Source organism: Aphelocoma coerulescens, chromosome 27, assembly GCF_041296385.1.
Source record: "Aphelocoma coerulescens isolate FSJ_1873_10779 chromosome 27, UR_Acoe_1.0, whole genome shotgun sequence".
Taxonomy (NCBI): Eukaryota; Metazoa; Chordata; class Aves; order Passeriformes; family Corvidae; genus Aphelocoma; species Aphelocoma coerulescens.
In genome coordinates, this window is record NC_091040.1 from 4247129 (window position 1) to 4260725 (window position 13597).

At 50.9% G+C, this 13597-nt stretch overlaps 1 protein-coding gene across 1 annotated transcript in view; it reads right to left on the reverse strand.

Moving 5' to 3' along the window:
• The window catches only part of LOC138099168 (M1-specific T cell receptor alpha chain-like), a 149602-nt gene that overhangs the window by 15278 nt on the left and 120727 nt on the right, over window positions 1-13597 (reverse strand). The window contains exon 3 of the mRNA XM_068996258.1: window positions 10893-10946. Coding sequence (XP_068852359.1) covers window positions 10893-10946 — 54 coding nt within the window. The remainder of the gene's footprint in view (window positions 1-10892; window positions 10947-13597) is intronic.

Consider the following 13597-nt stretch of genomic DNA (forward strand, 5'->3'; position numbering starts at 1 on the left):
TAATGAAGCTGCTTGAGATCCTCATTAGAAAAACAAGGAGCCCAGGGACTTTCCAGTCAGACCTGGCACACCAGGCCCTGCCAAGACATTCCCAGATGTGATCCCTGCCCCAAAGCCTTGCTGTGCTGCAATGGCAAGAAGAGAGGGCAACAACATGAGCATGGTCTGGGGGCAGAGTACCTGATGAACTCCTGCTTCCAGAGGGTCCAGATTTCCATCTGCTCTTGGGGTTGTCTCCAGCTGCCACCATACCCCAGATGCACAGACAATCCAAGGAGGATTATAGCAATTTAGATCAGAATGGTGCATTTCACCCAGCTGATTCCTTGGGTTCCCAAGGCACGGCGCTAAAAGCCCACCTGCTGTTCAAACCTATGTCCACCATAAATGAGGTAAATACATAGAAACATGTTTCTTACTTGGTTTCACAAGCAGCTTTGTCCCTGTCCCAAAGACGACTTTGTAGCCATCATTCACACAGTGAGAAAGCAGCCAACAAAAACCACCCTTGAGGCCATCGGTTACACACCCACAAATACAGGTCGTCTGATCCAGTCACTGGAAACGGACCAAAAAATGCAGCACTTGCTTCATGGAAAGATGGGGCTATGGGTATTTAAGTGCCAAATCTGGCTGCTACTTCTTCATGAGTTGCTCTGCAGTCTGGGATTTTCAGAGGAAGAGAAGAGAAGCCTGGCAGTCTTTCAAGCCTGTCTAGAGCAGTCATTACACCACAGCATTCCTCTCCTGTAGTAATGACCTAACGTCACTGAAGGATTTAAAAAAAAAACAAACCCCAAAGAAAAGAAAGGTAAATTCCCTAGATTTTAAAGCAAGGAAACCATATTGTGTTCCCTCTAGGTTTGTCTAATCCCTTGCATATATTCAAAGCATGAAGCATCCAGAAAATTTGCCAACACACAGAGAAACTACATTTAAGATTTCATCCCTTTCTAAGTGCATTTAGCTTACATAAGTTTCTATTTGAACCTCCAAGTCTAAACCTGTGCTCCTAATTTCTTTCCATTTACTATTGTGTGCTATGTAAAAAAATTCTTTAATGCCCACATTTTCAGTGCAGTGACAACATTTTATCAAACGGGCTGTTGGTTTCATGAAGATTGATATGTGGGGCTCCCTCCTTTGTACATGCTCTGATCATCCCTCCACCCACGTTTGAATAATTTCCCTCTTCTGCATCTGTGAACCTGTGCCGATCCCTGCAGCTCCCAGAGCTGCTGCAGCAGAGACAGAAACCGGCCTGGAATGGATAAGGAGTGGCACTGCCTGCAGCACAGCCCCGTCTCAGTTCAGAGTGAGGGGCAACTCCCTCATTTACGTTCACATGGACACTGCAAAATACCTCGAGGAAGCCAAAGCCACGGGACAAACGCAAAGACAAGACCTGGGGGCTTCTGGAGAGCTTCATTGTTACATTCACGGGATTTTTAAAGCTAAACCATAAGCAAAAAGAGAAAAATGAAGGAATTCCAATCCCCATGCCACTGGCCGCCTATGGGATCCCACTGAAAGCACAGTTCCCTTTCCACAGGAAAAGGGTTGCTTTCTCTGCACAGTATAATTTTTGACACGCTTAATCACCAAATGTCCCTGTCAGCCCTGCAAATGTCTTTGGACAAAGCTCTTGCACAGCTGTCAGATTCAACAGGCTCAAAGGCACTGCTGTAAGCCAGAACAAGGGAAAATCCATACCTGAACCCTTGTTTCAAGGACAGTTCCTTGTGCAAGCAGGAACTTCTGTGAAGTTCCACCATCTCAGAAACTCCCCTGAAGGTTCATATCAGCAGCATTAAATGAAGGAGCATCTCTGTTTCCCTTCCAATCTGCTTTGTCATTCACAAAACACCAGTGTCTACAGGGTGCTCCAGGGGGAATTCAAGGATTTTTGATAGAGGAGATACAGGAAAGCGGAACACTCACTGGGCAGGATGGACAGTCTGGTCCCTGAGCCAAAGGTCAGCTTTTTGTAGCCCGCATCCCCACAGCATTTCCTCCCTTAACAAAAAGCTCAAGGAGCCTCCTCAGAGCAGCACCTCTCTGCCAGCCTTTGCCCAGCCCTGCCAGAGCTGGGGAAACTCAAATTATCCGTGTCTGTATCCCACAGCCCTGACTGCTCTTGATGATCTTAAGGTGCATAAGGGCAGCAAGGCAGCAGGAGGAGAGAGCCTGGAGGGAAGAAGCAACAGCAGCAAAGGGACTTGGCACAAGATGCAGCTTTGTCCCTGGCCCCAGCATGTGAGACACTCCTGCAGGAAGCCAGGGCTCAGGCTGCCTCTTGCCTGCTCTGGGCTCCTTCTGGGAGGACAGGGATGAGCCCCTGGGACAGGAGATGCCTTTGGAACTGCAGGAACTGCAAGGCCGAGAGGAGGCAAAGAGAAAAGCTCAGGGCTGCCTTTCTCGGGCTGTTTGCACAATACCTGTCCTTTCCTGGCACGGAGACTTGCCAGCACAGGGCCCTAAGGGCTTCTCTTGCTCTGCTGGGCATCCCATTGTGGCCAGGGCTTTTCCAGTTCAGCACCAATGTTCCCTTTCCCTGGGAGCTCAGGTTCCCTTTCCTCTCCTGGGTGCTCATCCTGTGATGCTGCTGCTGCTGCTGGAGCCCAGCCCCCAGACAGAATTGCTGGGTGAAATTGCAACCAAATTCCTCCACAAAGCCCCTGCACTGCTCCTGGTGCAGCTGGAGAACAACATTGTCTGTATTGAGCCCAGCCTGGCTCAGAGGGGACACAACTCACCTGGGGCAATGAGAAGTCTGGTTCCACTCCCCCAGGTCAGTTTTCCCCAGTCTCCAGAAGCAGCACTGTGTGAGAGCCCTTTACAAAATGGGCCTCTCCATCCAGCCCCCTCAGGGGCTGTTGCAGGGCTGGGATACATTCAGATCCATTTGCTGGGGAAGAGGAGAGCGGGGTGGGAAAGAAAGGCCAAAGCAGCAGATTCTCTTGCTGTCCCGGGGATGCCTGCTCCAGTCAGCTCCAGTCTGCTCAAGGGAAGTGCTCCGGGAGCTGCAAAGTGAGGACAGGGATAGCAGGGCAGGAATTCCCCCAGCTGGGCAGCACTTGTACTCACTGGGCTTCACAGCCAGGCGTGTCCCTGTCCCCAGGACCAGTTTGTAGCTCCCTGAGGTCACACAGTCCTTCACACCCTAACAAAAACCATCGGCTCTGCTGCCACTTCCTCCTGCAGGGCCCTGCAGCCGATCAGCTCCTGCCAACCAACACCAGGTATTGGCAGCCAAGAATCCCTGCAGCCTCCAAAGGAAGGCTCTGGGCAATGCCACCCTCAGCAGGGATGGCAGCTGGGATTGTGGTGCAAACAGGAGCATTGCTCATTCCTCCTTTCCTCTGTGGAGCAAAGGAGCAGCTCCCTGGGCTGGGCCAGACAGAGCCATCAGCGTCCCACCCTCATTTCCAGAGGGCTGCATGGCCATGGGATGAACTGTCTCTCCCTGAGCAAGAGGGCTCAGGACCTCTGTCTGCTCAGGTGAAAGGAGAGAGCAGGGGCTGGCAGAAGGAGGAAATTCATGGCTTTGCTGAGGCAAGGTCCCTTCTGTAGCCAGAGAAAACACAGCAAAATTCCCACACATTGCATCCATCTCCCTCCACTTCCCTCACTAAGAGGTGACCACAGAACTGTTCCACAGGGTGAAGCAGGAATAAGCTTTCAAACTTACTGGGGTTTACTCTTAGCTGAGTTCCACCTCCAAAGACGACCCTGTTGGCATAACCACTCACACAGTGTTTGCCTTCACAACAAAAACCCTGCCAGTCTCCTCACAGGCTGATTCCCTGGAAAGCTGTGTTTGCTGCCTGCAAAGCAGTTCTTTGACAGAATGACAGCTGGCAGAGATGATCCCTGGGGGCCAATTGGTCCCATGGAGAGAAGAGATGGACAGTGGGGATCAGAGCTCCTCACTCAGTGCTGGGAACCCGGCCCTAAATGAGAGATCTTCTCTTGGACCTTCCTGCTCACTCTGCACAGTCAAAACACCTTGCTTGCTCATAGCTGCTCCCTGGCTCTCCCCCCCTCCCATGCTCCAGCTCCAGCCCTGTGCAGAGCACTTTCCAACACAAGCCAGGTGGGTTTTCTCCAGCTGAGGGGTGGCACTTTGCTATCCCCACTCCTTCCAGCTGCGTTCCCACCTACCAGGAGGCACCTTCAGTTCTCTGCCATTCCCAGAGGCAGTTTTCCACTGGATGCTCAATTCCCACACACTAACAAAACCCACACACCATTTTTACACCAGAGAAAAGCACCAGGTTTCCCAGTGAGATCAAGGAGGAAATGAGTATTGCCCTTGTCACCTGCGTCCCCCACACAGCAATGACTTTCGTGTCCCATTCCTCTGAGCTCTCAGACTGTAAAAACAACCCAGAAATCCCTGGAGATGGAATCCCAGCCCCGTGCCCACGTGAGGCAGATGAGAAAGAGCCGCTCCCAGTGCCAGGGGTGACCAGGTCCCTCTTCCTTCCCCGTCTTTCAGCCCCCAGCACAGTGAACCTGGACCTACTCAGTGGCTTTCACAGAAGCTCTGCTGCCAGCCCCAAAGCTGAGCCTGCCAAGCCCTGCCCCTGCCAAATGCCACAGCCAGGGCCAGCTTTAGCAAAACCCCAACAGCCCCCACCAGAGAGCAAACAGCCAGAAGACAGTGACACTTGTCTCTCTCAGCAGAGGTTGGAAGAAACAGGGAAAGGCAAGGGAAATCACAAATTCCTGAGCTGGGACAACATCCTGCCCCACACACCAGGCTCCCACAGAGCTGCCCACAACGGTCTGGAGCCCCTTCAGGAGCAGCCAGGGCTGCTCAGGGCACAAGCACTTGTCTCCATCTCACAGATTTATGTGTCTTTGAGCTTTCCCCCCTTCCCAAAGACAACTTTGTGCCCGGAGCCCTCCTCCCACAGCAGCTCAGAGCTCTTCCATTGCCAGGGAGAGGACACAGGGTTCTCTGTGCTTCCAGGAAGGCTTCCCAACATTCCCACCCCGACTTTATTGCCTTGCACATTGCTGCATTGCCCTCTAAGGCTGAAAGGGAATTCTGACAGGAGACACGAGGTCTCACACCTCGCTTTGTCCCAGCTCCAAGGGAGGACCTGATCCCACGGGACTCACAGCACAAAAGCCACCCCAGCAGTGCTCTCCTGTGCCCGGCGCTCGGCAGCTTTTAGTGTGCCGGACAAGGAGCGTCCCAGCAAGGCACGGGGGACACTTTTCCAAAGATCACACAGAGCCTGAGCTGAGGTTTCCTCTGTGCAAGCACAGCCCCCCTAAAGAGCACACTGAGGGCATTCTCAGAGCCGGCGCTGGCAGAGGAGGCGTTTCAGGGGTGCAAAGGGGGAATGAAAGGAGGGATATGAAACATTCCCATTGCAGGAGAGGAATTTGGAAGATGACACACAAGCTGCTCACTCACTGGGCAGGATGGACAGTCTGGTCCCTGAGCCAAAGGTCAGCTTGGTGTAGCCTGTATTCACACAGCATTTCCTCCCTTAACAAAAAGCTCAAGGAGCCTCCTCAGAGCAGCACCTCTCTGCCAGCCTTTGCCCAGCCCTGCCAGAGCTGGGGAAACTCAAATTATCCGTGTCTGTATCGCACAGCCCTGACTGCTCTTGATGATCTTAAGGTGCATAAGGGCAGCAAGGCAGCAGGAGGAGAGAGCCTGGAGGGAAGAAGCAGCAGCAGCAGCAAAGGGACTCGGCACAAGATGCAGCTTTGTCCCTGGCCCCAGCATGTGAGACACTCCTGCAGGAAGCCAGGGCTCAGGCTGCCTCTTGCCTGCTCTGGGCTCTTTCTGGGAGGACAGGGATGAGCCCCTGGGACAGGAGATGCCTTTGGAACTGCAGGAACCACAAGGCCGAGAGGAGGCAAAGAGAAAAGCTCAGGGCTGCCTTTCTCGGGCTGTTTGCACAATACCTGTCCTTTCCTGGCACTGAGACTTGCCAGCACAGGGCCCTAAGGGCTTCTCTTGCTCTGCTGGGCATCCCACTCTGGCCAGGGCTTTCCCAGTTCAGCACCAATGTTCCCTTTCCCTGGGAGCTCAGGTTCCCTTTCCTCTCCTGGGTGCTCATCCTGTGATGCTGCTGCTGCTGCTGGAGCCCAGCCCCCAGACAGAATTGCTGGGCGAAATTGCAACCAAATTCCTCCACAAAGCCCCTGCACTGCTCCTGGTGCAGCTGGAGAACAACATTGTCTGTATTGAGCCCAGCCTGGCTCAGAGGGGACACAACTCACCTGGGGCAATGAGAAGTCTGGTTCCACTCCCCCAGGTCAGTTTTCCCCAGTCTGCAGAAGCAGCACTGTGTGAGAGCCCTTTACAAAATGGGCCTCTCCATCCAGCCCCCTCAGGGGCTGTTGCAGGGCTGGGATACATTCAGTGCTGCAGCTGCCCCTGCAAGAGCCTCTGAACACCCCCACAGATTTCCACACATCTCCTCTGGCCTCTCTTTGCCCAAAGCCAATTTCTCTGTCCACATCCCTGGGGATAACTGCATTTGTTTATGGCCACTGAACACGTCACAGATGGGAAGCAGCAACCCCTCCGTTATCAGGGACCAGTTTGGGATCCCTGCCCCAAAGGCTGCTTGCACTGGAATGGCAAAAGGGAAGGGAAGAAGCACCTGGAGCCAGCCTGGCCTCAGGGTCCCTGACACAGCCCACCTTCCCAGCAGCCCAGATTTCCAGCTCCAGGAGGCATCTGTGCAATGGCAGAGCTGTCCCAGCATTTCAAGCCTGGCTCTACATTTCAGCTGGGCCATTCCTTCAATTGCCCAGCCCCAGCACAGCCCCGGGACAGAAGTGCTGGGTGAGATTGCAGCAGTCAGGCATTGAGCTGCTTCCTTGGCCACATGGGCACTGAGCCCCTGAGCCCAAGGTGAACTGGGGCTGGTGGCACAAGCCCAGAGCACTTGGCACAAAACCAGGGCTTTCAGCCAGCTGGGAGCTACATCTCCTGCAGTGGACACTCAAGGACTCTGGACAAAGAACACACAGGAAAGCTGCTCACTCACTGGGCTGGATGGACAGTCGGGTCCCCGAGCCAAAGGTCAGCTTGCCGTAGCCAGAGCTATAGTCACACAGCATTTCCTGCCCTTACAAAAAGCCCAGCAAGCCCCTGCAGAGCAGCACCTCTCTGCCAGCCTTTGCCCAGCCATGGCCACACTCAGATGGGCAGCAGAAGGGAGACAGTGCCTGACACTGGATCCTGTGCCTCACGGGGATGCAGGGGCACAGGACAGGCTTGCCACGGGCAGCTGGCACCTTTGGGAGCTGCGTGTGGCCACTTTGTGCATCCCGGTCCCACGGAGAGCAAGGAGGCTTGGTTTGGACATTCCCTGAAAGCAAAGCCCACCCCTGGCTATGGACACACATAGATGACCAAAGCCCCAGCCAGGCTGCTGCTCTCAGCCCCCCAAAGAATGACCTCAAACAGAACAGAAGGCGCAGGAGCAGCCTTGGACTTACGTGGCCAAACGGTGAGTCTCGTTCCAGAGCCAAAGGCAGGTTTATAAGCACCCGATCCTGTGTTCACACAGCATTTCCTCCCCTGACAAAAACCTTCCCCACCACCTGGTACCACTGGTCACCCACAGCCCAGATGGACAGTGCTGAATGTCACAAGGATTCAGCCACAGCGTGAAGTAAAGATCTCCCATGCTCTGATTGAAGCATCACGGGCACTGTTGCACCTACAAGCACAAGCCCCTGCCTGAATGGCTGCTGCTCACACCCTGGGCTAAACGAGAGGGTATCTTATGCAGGTTCCCCATCTCAGAGACTCCTCTGCATCATCTGCATTCAATGAAGTGCCAGCTGTCTTCTCCCTCCCCTAGCAAACATGACTCTGACACAACAAGTCTGTCTGGAAGACTCTCCAGTGGACACTCAAGGACTCTGGACAAAGAACACACAGGAAGCTGCTCACTCACTGGGCTGGACGGACAGTCGGGTCCCCGAGCCAAAGGTCAGCTTGTAGCCAGAGCCATAATCACACAGCATTTCCTGCCCTTACAAAAAGCCCAGCAAGCCCCTGCAGAGCAGCACCTCTCTGCCAGCCCTTGCCCAGCCATGGCCACACTCAGATGGGCAGCAGAAGGGAGGCATGAGGCAGCAGGTCCCTGGACAAGAGCAGTGCTTGACAATCTGACTGCAAGGAATGAGGTCAGGGCTTGGGCAGAAGCCATCAAAGCTCCTTCTGCTCCTCTTCCTCCCCCTCCTCCTGTGCCCACAGTGCCTCCAGGCTGTTCCCTGGGTTGCTATTAGAGTGGGAAATCTCTGCCATGGCAACAGAACCCAGTCTGATGGTCCAGGGCTCAAAGAGATTTAAGAGAATGAGGCACTTGTGCCTGCTCAGCCAGCACTTCTTGGCCATCCCCAGGAGCCTTGTCTGACTCCCTGAGGTGTCCTGGTGGGCAGCACCATTGCTCACACATTGCTCACACATTGCTGCTGCCACTGCGACACAAACTGTGCTGCGTGCAGTGACGCTGGAGAGCCAGGGGAGCCCTGGATCCACTGCAGGGTGGGTGGGAACAGGTGTGCCAGGTGAAGTGCCAGTTCTCTGTGACACCCATCCATGCTCAGAGGGAAGAGGGGAATGGGGACGGGCAGGCAAAGAAGCTTTGACTCTGTAACACAGTACACAGGAGCAGAAGGCAGGGGGACATGTGGGAAAAGCAACTCCAAGGCACACCTGGAGAATGGCAGGAGTGCAAACATTGTCCTTCCCAAAACTGTGCCCTTCCAAACAAGCAGTGGACACTCAAGGACTTTGGACAAAGAACACACAGGAAGCTGCTCACTCACTGGGCTGGACGGACAGTCGGGTCCCCGAGCCAAAGGTCAGCTTGTTGTAGCTATAATCACACAGCATTTCCTGCCCTTACAAAAAGCCCAGCAAGCCCCTGCAGAGCAGCACCTCTCTGCCAGCCTTTGCCCAGCCATGGCCACACTCAGATGGGCAGCAGAAGGGAGACAGGGCCTGACACTGGATCCTGTGCCTCACGGGGATGCAGGGGCACAGGACAGGCTTGCCACGGGCAGCTGGCACCTTTGGGAGCTGCGTGTGGCCACTTTGTGCATCCCGGTCCCACGGAGAGCAAGGAGGCTTGGTTTGGACATTCCCTGAAAGCAAAGCCCACCCCTGGCTATGGACACACATAGATGACCAAAGCCCCAGCCAGGCTGCTGCTCTCAGCCCCCCAAAGAATGACCTCAAACAGAACAGAAGGCGCAGGAGCAGCCTTGGACTTACGTGGCCAAACGGTGAGTCTCGTTCCAGAGCCAAAGGCAGGTTTATAAGCACCCGATCCTGTGTTCACACAGCATTTCCTCCCCTGACAAAAACCTTCCCCACCACCTGGTACCACTGGTCACCCACAGCCCAGATGGACAGTGCTGAATGTCACAAGGATTCAGCCACAGCGTGAAGAACTCCCAGGATGTGCGTGTGGGATCAAGAGCTCTGTTGGACCTGTGGATGTAAACCCTGTTTGGGAGCACTGCTGTTTCTGCCCAAAGCCAAAGCCTGTCTTGGGGAAGAGAAGGTGACCTGTAACCCCATAACTGAAGGACCAGCAGCCCAAGAAGGGCATCCTGGAGATCTTGCTGGACATGGGTCAGTTTTGCCCCACATGGAATGATTTAACAAGAAAGTGGGTGCACTCATCAGCTGAAACTTGAAGCCAGGTCCCCTTGCCAGTGTGAGCTTGTGCCACAGCTCACACAGCAGTTTTCAGCTCAGCCAGAACACAAGCTCATCCTCATGCTGAGAGAGAAAAGTAACCCCTGCTGGCATGACCATGGCACAAAATGCCCTGAGCAAATGCGGCCAGGACCCCACACTGCATATCTGAAAGGAAGGACATGGATCACTGCCAGGGCAATTGAGGACATACCTTAGTAGATCTCTCTTAGTTCATATCACTAGTATGACTTTTTGTATCTTTCTTCTTTATATATACAATATTGAGCAAAAAAAAATGGTTTAAACCTTACTTGGTTTTACACTTAGCTGCACTCCACTTCCAAAGGTGATTTTGTTTCCATAGCTATTCACACAGTGTTTGCCCTCATAACAAAAACCCTTTCTTCCCTCCAGTACCTAATTAGGCCCTACTTGACATTCTTTTTAATGTTTTAACTCCTTGGCAACTTTAACTTACATTTCCTGTAAAGACTTTTCCTAGTTTACGGTCTCGTTCGGTTTGGACAGAGATGGCCACTGACTGAAAGTTTTCTCCTTCATTCATGCAAAGAAATCACACAGCAAAATTCCTCCCTCATCATTAGATCAGCATTAAAAGCAGAGATCTCCTCCTGGACCTTCCTGCACTGCTTCAAAACACATTTCTTGATTCCCCAAATAAAAATGTTTTGCCTGTTCCAACCTCTTTCCATGACAGCCCAGCTTTTTTTTTGTTGTCAAGGAGTGCAAACCTGGATGGAAATCTCTCTGCAGCCAGAATTCGGAGCAACAGAGCAAAGGCTAAGACAGTTTTCCCAGCAGAGAAGGAACTGCAGCTTCTGGGAATTAATGAGGACCTTGTCTGGGTTCTGGACAATGGAAATAAAAGGACAGTGAGAGGTCCACAGGCCTGGGAGATTTCTGGGAAGAGGCAGTAATGAAGACAACCACTCACAAATGTCACAGCTCTCAATGACACACACAGCACAGGAAAATCCAGCCCCCCAAGTAGGTATTTATAATGATATAGGCGTTATAATGAGTTTTTTTTTCCTCTGATGGAAGGTCAACCTGTGACCTTCAATTGCTCTCAGAAGGAAAGAACAATGGAATATTAATGGCTGTTTTAATGCTTTCCTGGAAAGAGGAATTAGGCTTTCCTATCCTTAACTGCCTTCAGGTTTTCACCTACCTGGTTTCACTATCAGTTGTGTCCCACTTCCAAAGGTCACTTTCCAGCCAGATCCTGAATTCACACAGTGACACACTCACTAACAAAAACCTCACACAACTTTGGGTCCACACAAGTAAGTGTGTTTTTCTGAAGAGATCAAGAGGGAAAACAGATGTCACCCTTGTTACATACATTTGAGTCTAATTTAGGATGTTTTGCCAGCTGCATACCTCTGATCTTTCCAGACAGAAACAATTCTGAATGCAGTAGAAAACCCAACCCTGTTAGCATAACATAGTTGAAGTTCTCGGGCAGTTTTTAAGTTGAACAATTTTTGTAATGTTTAGGAGAGAGGAAAATCTCAGGCTTGCACTTAAAATGTGAAACAGCTATTTGTTTTTAGATGTACCTGATTTCAGAATTAGTTTCGTGCCTCTCCCAAAGGTGAGTTTCCAGGAAGACTCAGTTATCCCACAGTAATCAACCTTTATACAAAAATGCTAAAGGAGAGAAGCCTCAGCCTTTAACAGCCAGAACACACTGTTGGACATTTCAAAAGGGGATAAAATTTCCACGACTTATAAAAACATCTAACAGAGCTGTTTCTAAAACTTCTCATGACCTAAAGAAGGAGCCAGGCAGATCAGGAGCTAATCAATCTCAGAAGCTAAGCAAGGGACCAGACCCATGAGAGAAAGAGTCAAAGAAAATTTAAACAGACAGAAACTTCCAGAGAAAACCAGTCTGAGGTCCTAAATTTTCTTGTTTGTTTACCTGACAAGGAACCCAGTAAGGGATCCAAACCCAAGCCCTAGAAACCAGCTCTATTTAATCTTCTGAGTAAATAAAGGCTTTTTGTATGCTAATCTCAAATACATTGTCCTGAAGGGTTCCTCTAACTGAGGTGCTCCTCAACACAAACACATTCACTGAACAGGAGCAGTTTCTGAGCTGTTCCACTCACAGCAACATGGCAAAGCAGTTAGAAGCTAATTGCTCAGAATATGCTCTCCTCCCCCTTGCCATCTTTCCTTCATGTTAAAAAGAAGCTTTTCCCTCTGTATTTTAAGGAAGATCTAACAGAAAACCTAAAAGATCCAGTCTGTCCTTGGTGAAGAGATACCTACTGGGCTTTACCAGGAGCCTGGTTCCACTTCCAAAGGTCAGTCTGTTTACATTTCCTGAATACCCACAGCCAAACACTCCCTTACAAAAACCCCACACTCTTCTGCACATTTCAGCTTCCAGGGCAGGAGACTCTATTTGTCATCAAAATAAAACTGCATGTGCACAGTGCCTGTTAGAGATCCCCATAAAATGGACCTGGGTTGTCCCTTCTCTGTCTCCTTGCAGGTTATATTTCAACACAGATCACAAAAGATGAAGTGCCCTGATCGTGGGAGGCTTTGACACAGCCAGGAATCAACTCAGGCCCTCCCTGCAGAAATCATAGAGCTGAAATCTATTTTCAAAGCTGTGCTTTGGAAGGACAGACATTCCCAGGAGCCCTGCACTCCCCAGTCCTGAGCAGTTTTGCAGGGGAAGATGTGACTGGGGACAGTATCTGGCCCAGTATTTGATGCAAGCAGAACTTCTACAGGCTCTTCTGTATCTGTTAACACATATTAAATCACTTTTTCATAGGACAGAGACTTGCCAGTTCTCTGAAGAGCCATCTTCTCCTTTCTTGCTCATGTAATTCCACACTTGGGGAGAACTTGTGGTGCTCTTCAAAAGGGATAAATGTGAAAAGCACAAGGAAAATCCATTCTTTTACAGTGTTTGCAGTATCTCCTTCTACCAAGGAATACCATGAAGGTCAAGCAACTTGAGAAATGAGATAGCTCTGTAGTTTGGTGAAAGATTTGTCATCTCTCTAGCACTCCACACTGAATTACATGATTTCCATTTCACTGGGAATTTAGTCCTTGCATCCATTGTGTGAGTAGAAACTTACTGTAAGTCCTTGAAGGACTCCCCTCATAACAGCTACTCTCCATGAGCTCTCAGACCTTACAGAAAAAAACCCCCTGACTTCTTCTTGCTGCTCTGTTTCCAGTAAATGTTCCAGCCACACTCTCATTGCAGCCCTAGAAGCAGTAGATATGGAAGCAGATTCCCCTCACGGGGTAAGTACATACTACCAGTTCCAAGCATCTGATTCTCCAATACTTCTCAAAACACTCTTGTTCAGATCATGCACTTACTTGGTTTAACACTGAGCCTCGTTCCTTTGCCAAACTGCAACCTTCCATAGTTGCTTCCTGAATTCACACATCATTTAATTCCTTTGCAAAAACCCTTCCTGTTCTGCAAATGCACACAAAACAGGAGAACTCCTGCTCTCTGATGATTTCTGGACAGGAGTGAACTCAGATAATCCCATCCCAGACTTCTTGAACCTGACAAAGAAAATCTAGGCATATATTTGGCATCTCAATAAAATGTTTCCATTCTGCAAGCTACCTGGACAGGAAAACACTTCCATCCTAACTGCAAGCCTCCATTCCTTGTTCCTCACTAAGAATTCAGAAAATATCTGCTCACTGAAATATAAAGAAGAGAAAGAGCTCTTGCCTTGCAGTCAGGTAATTAAGCACCCTCCTAATGAGTTTCTGTGATGGATATGCCCCTTTCAGCTGTTCCTTGCATATCCTCTGTGGTTCCACACACATTTAAGTGGGTGACTTGCTTATGAGAGGTTTTCAGAAATGCAATAATGG